Source organism: Nanorana parkeri, unplaced genomic scaffold (genome assembly GCF_000935625.1).
Source record: "Nanorana parkeri isolate BGI_ZX_2015 unplaced genomic scaffold, ASM93562v1 scaffold218, whole genome shotgun sequence".
Taxonomy (NCBI): Eukaryota; Metazoa; Chordata; class Amphibia; order Anura; family Dicroglossidae; genus Nanorana; species Nanorana parkeri.
Window position 1 is genome coordinate 992,401 of NW_017306486.1, and position 12,892 is coordinate 1,005,292.

Here is a 12,892-nt window from a genome sequence, read left to right on the forward strand (position 1 = left end):
TCTTTTTCAGACACAGAATAGCAGCCATCAACTCCCCCCCACCACCACCACCCACACACACACTGCTGGAGCCCCAGAGCAGCCACAGTTGTTGCTATAATTTTAGTTAAATGACTGCTGGCTCTAATAACACAATATTAACTTAAAGCAGAAAATATAAATCCACACCATTACACACCTGGATCATAAACCTTTACCTTTTTTTATTTATAGGACCACAGGGACTCAAAGGTAGTGCTGGAGTGACTGGTGCTAAAGGGGATACAGGAGTGCCTGGAGTTCCAGGTGCTAAAGGGGCTACAGGTACAAATGGACCACCTGGAATTACAGGGCCAAAGGGATCTGAAGGAACCAAGGGAGCCAAGGGAGAACCAGGTAAATAAAACAGTACTTAATACTGTGCACAAATGATTGCCAAGTTATTGATGTTTACTCTTCACAAAATGGATTATAAAATATTTGTGAGCTATATAGTATGATTTCTTATATCTCGTTGAGGCTTTTGTTTATAATGTTATTCTTCAGTTGAGGACCTAACACTTCCATCTACCGTGTCAGAAGCCCATGCCACTCCTCTGATATGTCATGGTCTCAAAGATACCCTACACACTCTGTTTACTTCAAGATAACAGAAACACACTGGGTCAAAAGTCAGTTGTTATTCATTGGCCCGTGACCTGCTAAAAGGCTCTAGCAGGTGCCTGCTAATAGGAACCAGTTGGGCACAGCTATCTGGCACTGCTAGCTCTGCTGAATTGTTTTCCTTTTTTCAAGTATCTTTATTTATTTCCAGATGTTGAATCGGGTGAGTCGAAGTCCTTCTGCACTTCGGCTCACCCGAACATGCAGAGCATGTTCGACTGACAGAAGGCAGCCGAAGGCAGCCAATGTATGGCTGATTTCAGCCGATGTACGGTTGAAATCAGCCGTACTGAGCTGCAATGAATAGCCGAACGTCGTTCGGCTCTGTTCACTTCGACTCGGTTAGTCACTCGGCTGCCTTCAGCAGCTTAGTGAATAACCATTTAAGTATCCATAGTGTTCTAAAATGCATTAGCCTGGGTCCCAATGTTGTCCACACTATTGACCATGAACTAAAGTTTGAAGGTGTGCTCCTGTAATGTTATCGTAGATTGTTGTCTCAAAGTGGAAAATCTTGGGCTATAGTGGAGTAGTAGCATGAAACATTCCTTTTTAAAACAAAAAAAGTTTTCCTCAAGATCCAAATTAGCAGTTAGTAAGCTGACTCATAATAGGAGCTCATCAAGAAATGTAATGCTTATGGCTGGGAGGCAGTAACACAAAAAAAGAATTATAATTCCATTTGTCCTTACTGTGCAATTTTTTTCAGTCCCCATAAAAGTTTAAGCCTTTTTTTGTTGATTTGGTGTTTAGGAAAACTGGTTAAAACCTATATGAGGTAAACCGGGAAGACTTCATTCAAATGTTCAGTGTAACACAGTGTAAGAGAAATGTAGTCTCGTTATGTAGTTATTATTTCACAGTTTTCATATTATAGTTCTCTCTCTTTAAATCATATTGGAGTATTCATGAAAAATATATACACTTTCGCTTATTGACTTTCTTGTCAATGTTGAAAAATTTGATATATCTATTCAAGTCAACTTATCCTAGCTGATTCTACAACCCCAACATGATGTTTGTATCTGAACATAGCATGGAATGTTTATACAGTAGAACAGGTTCTTGTCATTTCTACCATGTTTATACATGATGTTTAAAGTGTTCAAAATGATTATTTTTAAGGTGTTCAAGGACTAAAGGGAGAAAGAGGACTGCCTGGTGCCAACGGAGCTTCAGGCGCTCCTGGAATTGCAGGTGCCAAAGGTGCTACTAGTGCTCCAGGGTCTCCTGGTATTGCAGGAATAAAGGGAAGTGCTGGTGCCAAAGGAGATAAAGGAGATCCAGGTATGTGAGCAATATGAATCCCTTTAAGCGGATCAATAGCATCTACTGTATATGTAAATGTGAAATATATATCTGAAAATGAAATATTTTCTTAAAGGTACACAAGGCATAAAAGGAGACAGAGGCCCAGTAGGTTCAGGAGGGGCAGCAGGGTCTCCAGGATTGGCTGGCTCAAAAGGTGCCACAGGGATTCCAGGGACACCGGGAGCTAAAGGAGCTACTGGTACAAAAGGAGACAAGGGAGATTCAGGTACTATATTTTTTCCCCCCACAAAAATGGATATATATTTACTAATGTTTATAGTTTGTGAAATCTAATGTGACCTTGTAAGAGACATCTACTCTTGAAAAAATATACTTAGCACCCACACACACACTGGACCCCAAAGGTGCCTATACACCTTACAAGTATCGTTCAATAATCGTCCAGCTTTGTACGATAATCAGCCAGTTGATAGGAAGTGCACAACCGCATTTACTGTACAACTTCCCGAATTTGGTTGAACGGGCAGACTAGAAAACTTTCGCTGAAACGGACAAAAATCGATGGATTGGTGGCGTCTTCATACAACAAAAATCGCAACATGTACGCTACACATGCGCAAATTAAAATCTGTTCTGTCGATCGCCGAAATGTGGCCAGTTAATATTGCTGACGAACGATTATCAAAATCTACATTGGTCTGTGCATGATGGGCTATTTGTGCAAAAAAAAATTGAACGATAATTGTAAGGTGTATGGCCACCCTAGGAGACATTGATAGGATTGCTTTCTTCTCAATTCTTCTCAAAATTCTTGAAAGTGGATTGCCTGGGCTAGTCATACTTTTCTGGTAACAACATGTTACAATTAAAACTCACCTTTGCTTGGGATAATTGGTTAGGATACTTGGATAAATGTACTTTTACATTATTTAATACATTGAAGAAAATGTATACCATTTTAGGAAAATACTATTTTTGTGCTTTTTATGTATTCAGATTTTTTGCAATGTTAGAATATAACTTTTCTAGAATATTTCTTTAAAATTTTCCAATATATACACAGTATAAACATACAGACTGCATTATTAAGAGACCACCACACCATATTCTGCTAATATTTAAAGCATTTTCCCTTAAATGAAGCTAAAACAAAGCCAAATGAAAGAAGAAAGAAACAGAATATAACTTTAGAATGATAAAATATGTTGTCTTCAATGCATCTGCCCACTGTTCTCTCTTCTCCATATAAATACACGTGCATACCTAGTTGATGACTGCACAGCCAACAACACACGTTTAGGCATTGGCAGGTTAAAGTTGTTATTTATTTAGCAGAACAAAAATAATAGAAAACAATGCTAAATTGTTTTAAAACATACAAACATAAATAAGCAAAGGAGTTTTTTTTAAATAATTTTACTATTTTTATGGGGAAAACATAATACCAGAATTCTGACCAGTTGCTGTGGGATACTACTGAAATGGTGTGCTTTTGTCATTCTTTTGAGGTTTTTTAAGGTTCTTTTGACAATAAGTTATCTATTTAAAAAGTATTTATAACCTAAACTTTTTTTGTTATGGTTGGAGTAGGGAAGGTTTAGAATGGGTGTCTGCAACAGATCAATCACTATCTACCTGACTATAATGACCATGTTGGGGTATAGAAGGTTTTGAAATAATTTACTTGCCCCTGGTCTCAATAAGGTTGAGAACCATTGGTATAAGAAATACCAATACAGCAACTTGTAAAATGCAGATTATAATTTGCATTGCATTTAGACTTGTGTGTTGTGGTAACATGCACATTATAATACAAAATGTCTTGCAACATACAACACTTTTTTTGTTGTTGTTCAATTAGAATGACATGCCAAAACACAATGAGAGCAGGAGGCAATGCACATGCTGTGGGTTGAGGTGCATTGTATAAAAAAAGGTTATGTAAGTTTTTTTATATGTATTTGTAATAAATGGCCTGCCTTAGCACAACCACATCCTAAAGTACAACATTACCGTTTGCACGGACCGCAAAGATTTGATTCCTTCCATAGACTCCCTTCGCACCTTAGCACTGTTTTGCCTTACTGCATACATGTTAATGTGGGTTGCATTATGGCAGCCAATTCATTTGTATGTACTGTCAATGCACCAAATGCAGCAGAAACCAGAGCTGAAGCGCACCACATGGTATGTGCATTATAGTGCACTGCAGTCCAGGTTCATCAGCATCTACTGTACTTGTGCAGTGAGGTGTAAAACCAGCCTTAAAATGTATCTAAACCCAAGACAAATAATTTAAATTGCAGCTTACCAGTCCGTAGATGTTGTGGTTACATTAGTTTTATTTTACATGTTTTCCTTTATTTTCACCTTGACATTCAGCTAGTAACACACTTCCTGCTAAAAGGAAGCAAATGAGAGAAGTTAATTATTATGGTTCACATTTGTTTATTACGGACTATGCACGAGGCAGTATTAAATATCAGCAAATCATATAAATTGGATCCAGTCTGTGTTTTGATTTGTTGTATGTACTTGGATCCTCAAGAGTAGAGGTAGATGAAACAAATCCATACAAATGCAGAAACTCAACCATACAGACAGACAAAATGACTTTTATAACACGTAAGGGTTATTACTTGTGAAAAGGCATATATATTTGATACTGATGTACTGTATATGTAAGTATACTAATCAAAGAAAATCTGTTTTGAAAGAAATGCGTAGAATGCCATTGCTGGCCAGCTGCAAATAAAAGTTGCCTGAGTGTCATGTGTGAGATTTAGCTTCCAATGGTAGCACATAAAGGACGCATCCACTCGCTGTAATCTTCATTCAAGGGCTTCCTTGCCCACTTTTATTAAATGAAAGTTCACAAAACAGAACAATTACCCTTGCAGGGGTTCTTTTGCATCTCATGGCAGCACATGCCAATCCAGCCTCCTGGCTTTACATTTGCAGCACCACTGCTCCGGCCTCAGGCCACTGTCTCCAGACAGCCTCAGTCGTGTGCTCACCTGCACACTGGGGTTTTCTCAATCCACAGCACCCTGCTGCACTGGACTCCACTCTGACTCCTGGGTGGACCCTTCCTGTCTCCCAGGTGGAGTCTTGAACCCTTCCCTGCACCTTTAATTTAAAGGCTGTGCACACCTGTGCCATCAGCATGCACTGGCTACTCAGATTCTGGAACAGGAATGGAGATACCACAATGGCATTGCCATGCACTGCCACACATGCAATTAGATTTTTGAGTCACATACCTGAAACAAGTATGGAGATTAGAAGTTCACACTTGGTGTGTGCTTGGTCTGCACAAGTACTTAAAAAGCATTGAGGCCCATGAATTGGCATGATCACCAGGGAACAAGCATTTTCTTATGGAGGACATCAATGGCAACTAATGTATTTCTTCCATGACAGATTAAAAGATCATTAAAAATCATGTCTATAACCTGCTGAAATCCTTTCATGATCATGTATTTAATGAATATAAACTCCAAATTATGAGAATATTAATGTTTTTTCTCTCTTTTTAGTTTTAATACAGTAATGATTAATTAATAAAACAATTCATGATTTTTCAGATGCTTCCATTTCAACTAAAATTACAAATCTGGAAAATAAAATAGCAGCACTAGAAAGGAGCCTCGTCTCTCTTAGGAAAGGTAGGTTACGTCAACTCTTTTTTTTATGGTGTAACATCTAATAAGAAATGGTAACTAAGAAAAAAAAACCGTGTAAATGGAAACAAGGGTTTCAGGTTATTTTCTTTTACAGATAAGGATTTGTATTTACTTCTGTTTATTACATACCAAATATTATGGCACCTTTGTAAAATGTATCTGCTCCTAGAAAATAATATCTTTATAGACACCTAATTACCTTCAAAATCTGATTTTCAGATTGGATACATCGACTCATCACCCCTTTTCCAACTGGCTGGAATTCTTTTATTTATTTTTGTTGTCATCCAGTAGAAAAAATAAATTATTCCAGCCAATGGAAAACATAGGCATACAAGAAGAAAAAGTAAAACCACCTGAATTAGATTTAGCATAGGCTACAATCAGCAGTACATCAGCTGGCTTTGGTTCAGCCGAACAAGATCAGCATGTTCCGCTGAACCGAAGTGAAGGAGCCGTTCGACTCAGCTGATCTAACATCTGGATTGGCCGTCGAACCACCAGCAGTTCACTCGCTGCTGTTTGCCCTATTCTCATAGGGGCCGAATGGCAGTGAGTAAATAGCTGAATGCTGCTGAGCAGTTATTCTGCTCGCTACCTAATGACAAGTTAATAAAAGCAAAAAAAACAGCATGGTGTCCCCCTCTTGATCCATACCAGACCCGGGAGGTCTAGTAGGAAAGTTAGAAGGGACCCCAAGTTAAAAATGAAGAAAAATGCATAGAGTTCCCCCCAAAGTCATACCAGGCCCTTTAGGTTTGGTAGGAATTTTAGGGAGGAACCCCTCCCTCACAAATAGGGAAACAAAACGTGGTCCCCCCCTAAAATTCCTAACCAGACCCTTATCCAAACACAGGCCTGGTAGGGCAGGAAAGGGGTGGGACAATTGAGCGCATCACTGCTGGCTCCGCCTATCTGTTTTGATTTGTCCAGCACCTGTCCTATGGGTGAGCCAAATCAAAACAAATGGGCAGAGCCAGCCACGATGTTGCTGGCTCTGCCCAGTTGGTGCCATTCAGTGACAGTCCAGTGTCCTCAAATGACCTGATGACGCTGGGCTGTCATTGAATGACACCATCTGGGCGGAGCCAGCCGTGACATCACAGCTGACTCCTCCCAGTTGTTCACATTTGCAGTGAGAACAGTCTGCTTTGGCTCAGTTGAGCCCTTTGGCTGCTGTATGGGCTATTATGAATAGCCTGAACAGCAGCCCTTCGATTCGGCTGAACCGGAGGGCACTGGCACCCAAAGTGAGCCGAAGGGTTAGCCGTTGCTTTGGCTTAACCCTTCGGCGCCTTCAAGAATAACCCTCATAAACTGGCAAGGGCAGAGACACTTCAGTTTTTAACCTTAACCAGTTGACATCCGCGATGTTAAACCCCCTTCACATCCAGGCCATTTTTCAGTATTCAGCGCTGCGGTACTTTGACTGACATTTATTCCGTCATGCAGCGCTGTACTGAAATGAATTTTATACCCTTTTTTGGGGACAGATAGAGCTTTCTTTTGGTGGTATTTATTCACCACTGGGGTTTTTATTTTTTTACTATATTAAGGAAAAATTACCGAAATGTAAAAAAAAAAACAGTTTCCCCTATATTAAATGATAAAACATTTATTATTACCCAATTTTTTGGTAAAATATAAAAGAACCCGCTCTGATCCGCCAGCGCTGACTGGCGGAACGGATGGGGCAGGGGGCGGGTACAGCTGACTCTGCCTTTAGATAGGCAGAGCCAGCTGTCAGTCACGCAGCTGGGCGGATCCAGGCACAATTGTCGGGATCCGCTTCAGCTGCGGCGTCTCAGTATGTAGCTCGCGGTATACTGAGCCTAGGGTGACGGGAGGACGCTAGTTTGTGTCCTCCCATTACCCTAAGGAGAACTATGGGGAAAAGACTTAACCCCATAGTTCTCCTTTAATCATTGGCTTCTGCTATCCCTTCAAGGGGTCCTGAACCCCAGGAGTCATAGGCACTATTCCTGATCAAGTGACTACTGTGATTGCCCCGTCCAACTAGATCCATGACCCGGGGGTTCTATCATAGCTCAGTCACTGTGCTGGGGGTGCACGAGCGAGCACGCTGTGAGCACAGAACAGCAAAGCCAGCTGGACGGATATATGCACACCTCAACATTAAAGTCCATTCATCATGTTGCCGCATAAATGCATTGTGCCTGCAGCAATCCGCATAAATGCATTGTGCCTCCAGGAATGTGCTCAAAATTTTTATATTTTGGTTATGTTAAGTCTCTTATGCACAAGTATTCAAAATAAAAAGCTGCCTTTATTTCCCAGGCTGCATATACAGTAATAAATATGCATGTGTTTTGTTTTTGTTTTTTTCACATGCTATGTGCTGTAAAAATTCCCTGTGCTGGCAGGACATTGGAAAGTTGGATAATTCTCTTACACACAACACAGCTGCCATGGTCTGCAGTTGTTTGACATGCTACCCTGCACACTGCTCCTCTCAACAGTGCCTCCCAAGGAGAGCATCAAACAGATTTAAGTCCAACCCCAGCTAACACTTTTTAAAGTAGTCACATCAACAGTTTTTTTAAAAGCTTTGAAGCATAGAAGCATATGAATAAAACACTGCACCGTGGTGTAGTGTTATGTGATTTGTCGCAACCCCTATAACTGTCACTTTTGCTGGACAGCTTACATGTTCACATATTCTGTATGTAAATGTGAAGCAAGATATAAATAAAGACATGGTTGTCATAAAAAAAAAATGATATTTGGGTCCTTGAAGTTTGGATCCTAGCAGGTTTCTAAATCCCCCACTGGCATGCAGAATAAGGCCCAAAGCATTTTTCTTAACCTTGCTGAAAAAGTTGCACTTGTTCTTTGTTTTGCAGCTCTCACTTACCCCGGGTGCACATTCACCATATTATAAAAGCAGTAAATGTGACTAACAAATATTAACCTGGCAAATGTGTAACAAAATATTCACTTGAAAATATGCCAGTCAATGTTTTATAAATATGCCTCTAACTTTTAGTTTTAGATGTAAAATATTACAAATATACAAAGAAACTTAATATGAACGTGCATACTGCAGTAACTGATAACAACCAATTATAATTCAGTTTAGGTTAAAGATGTTAAGCTTTTTTGTATTGGTTACTTTAACTTTCAAATTTTTCTGCCCTATGAACCAACCCCCATGCCCCCAGAATTAGATATTTCCTGAAAGCAGGGACCCTGTCGAACAAAAGGTTGATAGCTGCAATTTTTTTTAATCACATGATTTTAGCACAACTGTTTATCAAACCCACATTTTCAGTACAAAATACACTTGTATAATTTTCACAGCCAGAAACACAATATATTATGGATTTTCGCTGGCCTCACTCTCCTCTCTCCTTTCGCTGGCCTCACTCTCCTCTCTCTGCTGACACCCACAATGCTGCAGGAAGAGCAGTAAGCCACAGGAAACACAGCAGGGGGCTGTATGTTTGCTAGTCTGTGGAAGTGGAGAGTTGGCTTCACACATGTAAACAGATTCCTGGTGGTCATAGCCACCGGGAGTCTGCTTATAGGTTTCTGCTGCCATCAACGTATGGCATATGTCAGTGGCAACAAAAGGGTACACATTCTCTGTGTTAACCACCTCTCATCCATGGCCGTTCCTGAATGGCTGGACGGGAGCCCTATAGGAGCAGGAGGGCGTCTTAAGACCTCCTTCCCCTCCCCCCCCCCACTCGTGCGCGTCACCCAGCTCGCACACGAGTGGGGAAACTGTCAGCAATGTAAACAACCAGCGATGTAGTAGTTGCGGGTGTGCCCACCCCACCGTCGCCGCTTCCGGTACCGAGATCCGCTGTGCCCGGTGCAGCTGGGACCAGCACAACGACTCTCTTACTGGAGATCAAAGGAAGATCTGTACACAAGCTCTCTTTGATTTCCTCTCCGGTCCCTGAATGCAGCAAGTGATGTATATTACATCACTTTTGCATTCAGTGCCACTCTCCGGTAACAGATGCCAGTGATAAGCTGCTGAAGCCGATCTGTGCTTCATCAGCTTCTCTGGGGGTCCCTAGGTGACATTAGGGGTCTTGGAGACCCCTGATGTCTCCATAAAGAGGACTTATTATGTGAATTGGCTGTCACATAGGCGTTTCTTAGCCCCCTATGTGATAGCAATACAGTTAAGTGTAAATAACAAAGTTTTTAAAAAATGAAAGCACAAAAAAATAAAAAAGCTTACATACACACGCAAACATGTGTCGCATGCGCCTTCGTGCGAAAACCACAATTCCGCCTATTGTGCCGCACATGTTACATGTTACATATCACCGCGAACGTCGGAGTGAGAGCAATAATTTTAGGGCCATTAAACACTGATAGCACTAAGCTGATGAGCAGACAAAGCTTATAAAGCGTCGCCTATGGCCAATTTTGGGTGTGGTCGTTTTCTGCGATTTCGCGGGCGCGTGCAATTTTAAGGCTTGACATGTTTGGTGTCTATTTACCCGACATGACCTGTCTTTTATATTGTACCAAAAAATGTGGTGATAATAAATGTTTCATAACATTTCACAGGGAAACAGGTTTTCTTTCAAAATTTAGGGTACTTTTTTGGTATGTAGTAAAAAATAAAAACCCTAGTGGTGATTAAATACCACCAAAAGAAAGCTCTGTGTCTCCAAAAAATTGTATAAAATGTTTTTTAGTACAATGTTGCATGACTGAATACTGAAAAATGGCCTGGCCAGGAAGGGGGTTTAACACCCTGGTTTTCAAGTGGTTAATGTATGTGTCAAGCCCAAAACTAATTTTTTTTTATATTGGATAGACTGGGAAAAAAATTAGAATCCATGTTTCAATGCTATATAGTGCTTTGTTATAGAGCTTTGTCCTCACCTTCTGTCCTGGTAACATTTTTACCAGAAAGAAAGTGAAAGCAAATCTGCAACAGAGGCAATAACAGAAATATAAATCTCACAGTGGTTTTAGCTATTCCCCACTCTACTAAACTAAATTTTTTTTTATTTGATATTAATTTTGAAATATATATTAATATGTGATATGTATATCTGCTGTTATTTAGGTATTGGGAAATGTTGTCAATCTCTTCATAAAACTGTATTTTCTTCAACAGCATGCTACTTCCAAAGTGGAGCAGTGATATCAGGAAACAAAATATATGTAGCTAATGGAAAAGAAGGTAATTATGACACTGCCCAAGCCATTTGCCAAGGGGCACAAGGCACAGTGCCAGCCCCTTTGAATAGTGCTGAAAATGCCGCCATTCTTCAGGTTGTCAAAGCAAGGAACCGAAGATTTTTTCTTGGAATAAATGACAAAAAACAAGAAGGTGCTTTTGTATATGTCAATGGCAATCAAATTTCTTACAAAAATTGGTTCACAAAGGAACCAAATGGAGGAAAAAATGAAAATTGTGTAGAAATAACTGAACAAGGACAATGGATTGATAAGAGCTGTGACCAGAGAAACATAATTGTCTGTGAATTTTCATAATGTTCAAGTTCAACGCTGAATTCAGCCACTGACAGAAGTCTGTAAATGCCTATAATGTTTTGTGCTGTGCATAAATGTAAGATAAAGCTTCTAAGAAACACAGTCCTAACATTAATAAAGGGACAGAGTAACCGTATATTGAGGTTAATTTACTAAAGAAGTAAAGACTATACTTTGCAAAGTGAATGTTTGTAAATTAGTAATATCCTACTGCCTTCACCTCTAACAATTACAAAATATGCCCTCATTTAGTCAATGACACCACCAAGCTACTAATTCATGCCATTGTTTGCTTTCTCTCACATCGTTGACCTATCCCTACACAGGCTATTCCCTTTTAATCTATCATGAATGATGCTGCCAGAATAATGTTCATTGCCATACTCCTCCATGGCCACCACCCCTCTCTTCCAATCCTATCACTGGCTACTGCTCAACCAACTAAAAAACAAAAAATACTAACAACAACATATACTAACAACAACATACAAAGCCATCCACAACACTGCCCCATCTACATCACCAACTTTGTCTCAAAATATTATCTAAACCATCCTCTTTTCTCCTTCCAAAATTCCCTGCTCTCTGGCCCTAGCTCCCTCTTCACCTCCTTTCATGCTTGCCTCCATGACTTCTCCAGAGCCTCTACCACCCTTTAAAACTCTCTACTTCAATCTGTTCAGTTATCTCATATTCTGTCTGCCTTTAGGTGATCCATGAAAACTCATCTATTCAGGGAATACAATCCTGCCTCTACCTAACATCTAAAATGAACTTTTTCCATGAACTCATCCCTGCACAGTTACTATCTTTTATATTACTTCCTCTTCCCTTTTAGTTTGAAAGCTACCACACAAGGTGCCCTCCTAATTCGATTGCCTTGAATTGTATTTTAACTGCACTGTGTCCCTTTATACCTAAATAAAATACATCTGTATAATATTAGGGTAAATAGAAGTCATATAGAATTTATATTTACAAACTTATAAATAAAAATAGCAATGAATGAATCCGAAAGATTTGCTCAGTAACAAAAGCTGAACCTGTTTTGAGATCTGTCTCACAAAGGTTTGAAAATGTATTGTATGATTATTTGTAGATTGGGTACACTTTATGTATATTTATTTCACATGTGTTTATGTGAATGCTGACATTTCCATATTGCTGATTCACCTGCTTTGAGAACCAGTCTGCTCATTATTTAACATGTAAATATTTGTAGGTAAAATGTACATTTTATGCTTGAAAATTGTTGTATTTGTAACTGTCAAATAAAATCTTTCTAGTAAATCTATTTGTTTTGTTTATGAAAAATGGCATCAGGTAGTACTAGTTTCTGGTTTCCTTTAATGGACTTTTTTAAAAAGTTTGTTTTCCTTTTTCTTTCTTGCATTTTACAGTTGACAAACATTTCAAGTGATAATGCATACATATGTGTGTGACAAGGGGGTCTATTCACGAAGCTGCTGAGGGCAGCCGAGTGAATGACCCATCTGAAGTGAAGTGAGCCGAACACTGTTCGGCTATTCACTTCAGGCTGGTACGGCTGATTTCAGCCGTACATCGGCTTGCTTCGAGTGGCTTCGCGTCGGCCGAACATGCTCAGCATGTTCGGCCGACCCGAAGTGCAGAAGGAGTTCGAATCGGCCGATCCAACATCTGGATCGGCTGAGCCGAACCTCCGGCAGGCTACTCACTGCTGTTCGGGCTATTCTTAAAGATGCCAAACAGCAGTGAGAGAATAGCCGAATGCCGCTCAGCGGCATTTGGCTCGGCTGTTCTGCTCGGTCCCTCAGAGGTAC

General features: G+C 40.0%; 1 protein-coding gene across 1 annotated transcript in view; it reads left to right on the plus strand.

Annotated features, from left to right (window-relative positions):
• The window catches only part of LOC108786596 (pulmonary surfactant-associated protein D-like), an 85,060-nt gene extending 73,955 nt beyond the window's left edge, over positions 1-11,105 (plus strand). Inside the window, exons 5-9 of the mRNA XM_018555918.1 lie at positions 214-375; positions 1,768-1,929; positions 2,027-2,179; positions 5,502-5,582; positions 10,711-11,105. Of these exons, the coding sequence (XP_018411420.1) occupies positions 214-375; positions 1,768-1,929; positions 2,027-2,179; positions 5,502-5,582; positions 10,711-11,090 (938 nt within the window). The 3' untranslated portion in view covers positions 11,091-11,105. The remainder of the gene's footprint in view (positions 1-213; positions 376-1,767; positions 1,930-2,026; positions 2,180-5,501; positions 5,583-10,710) is intronic.
• The last annotated feature ends 1,787 nt before the right edge of the window (positions 11,106-12,892 follow it).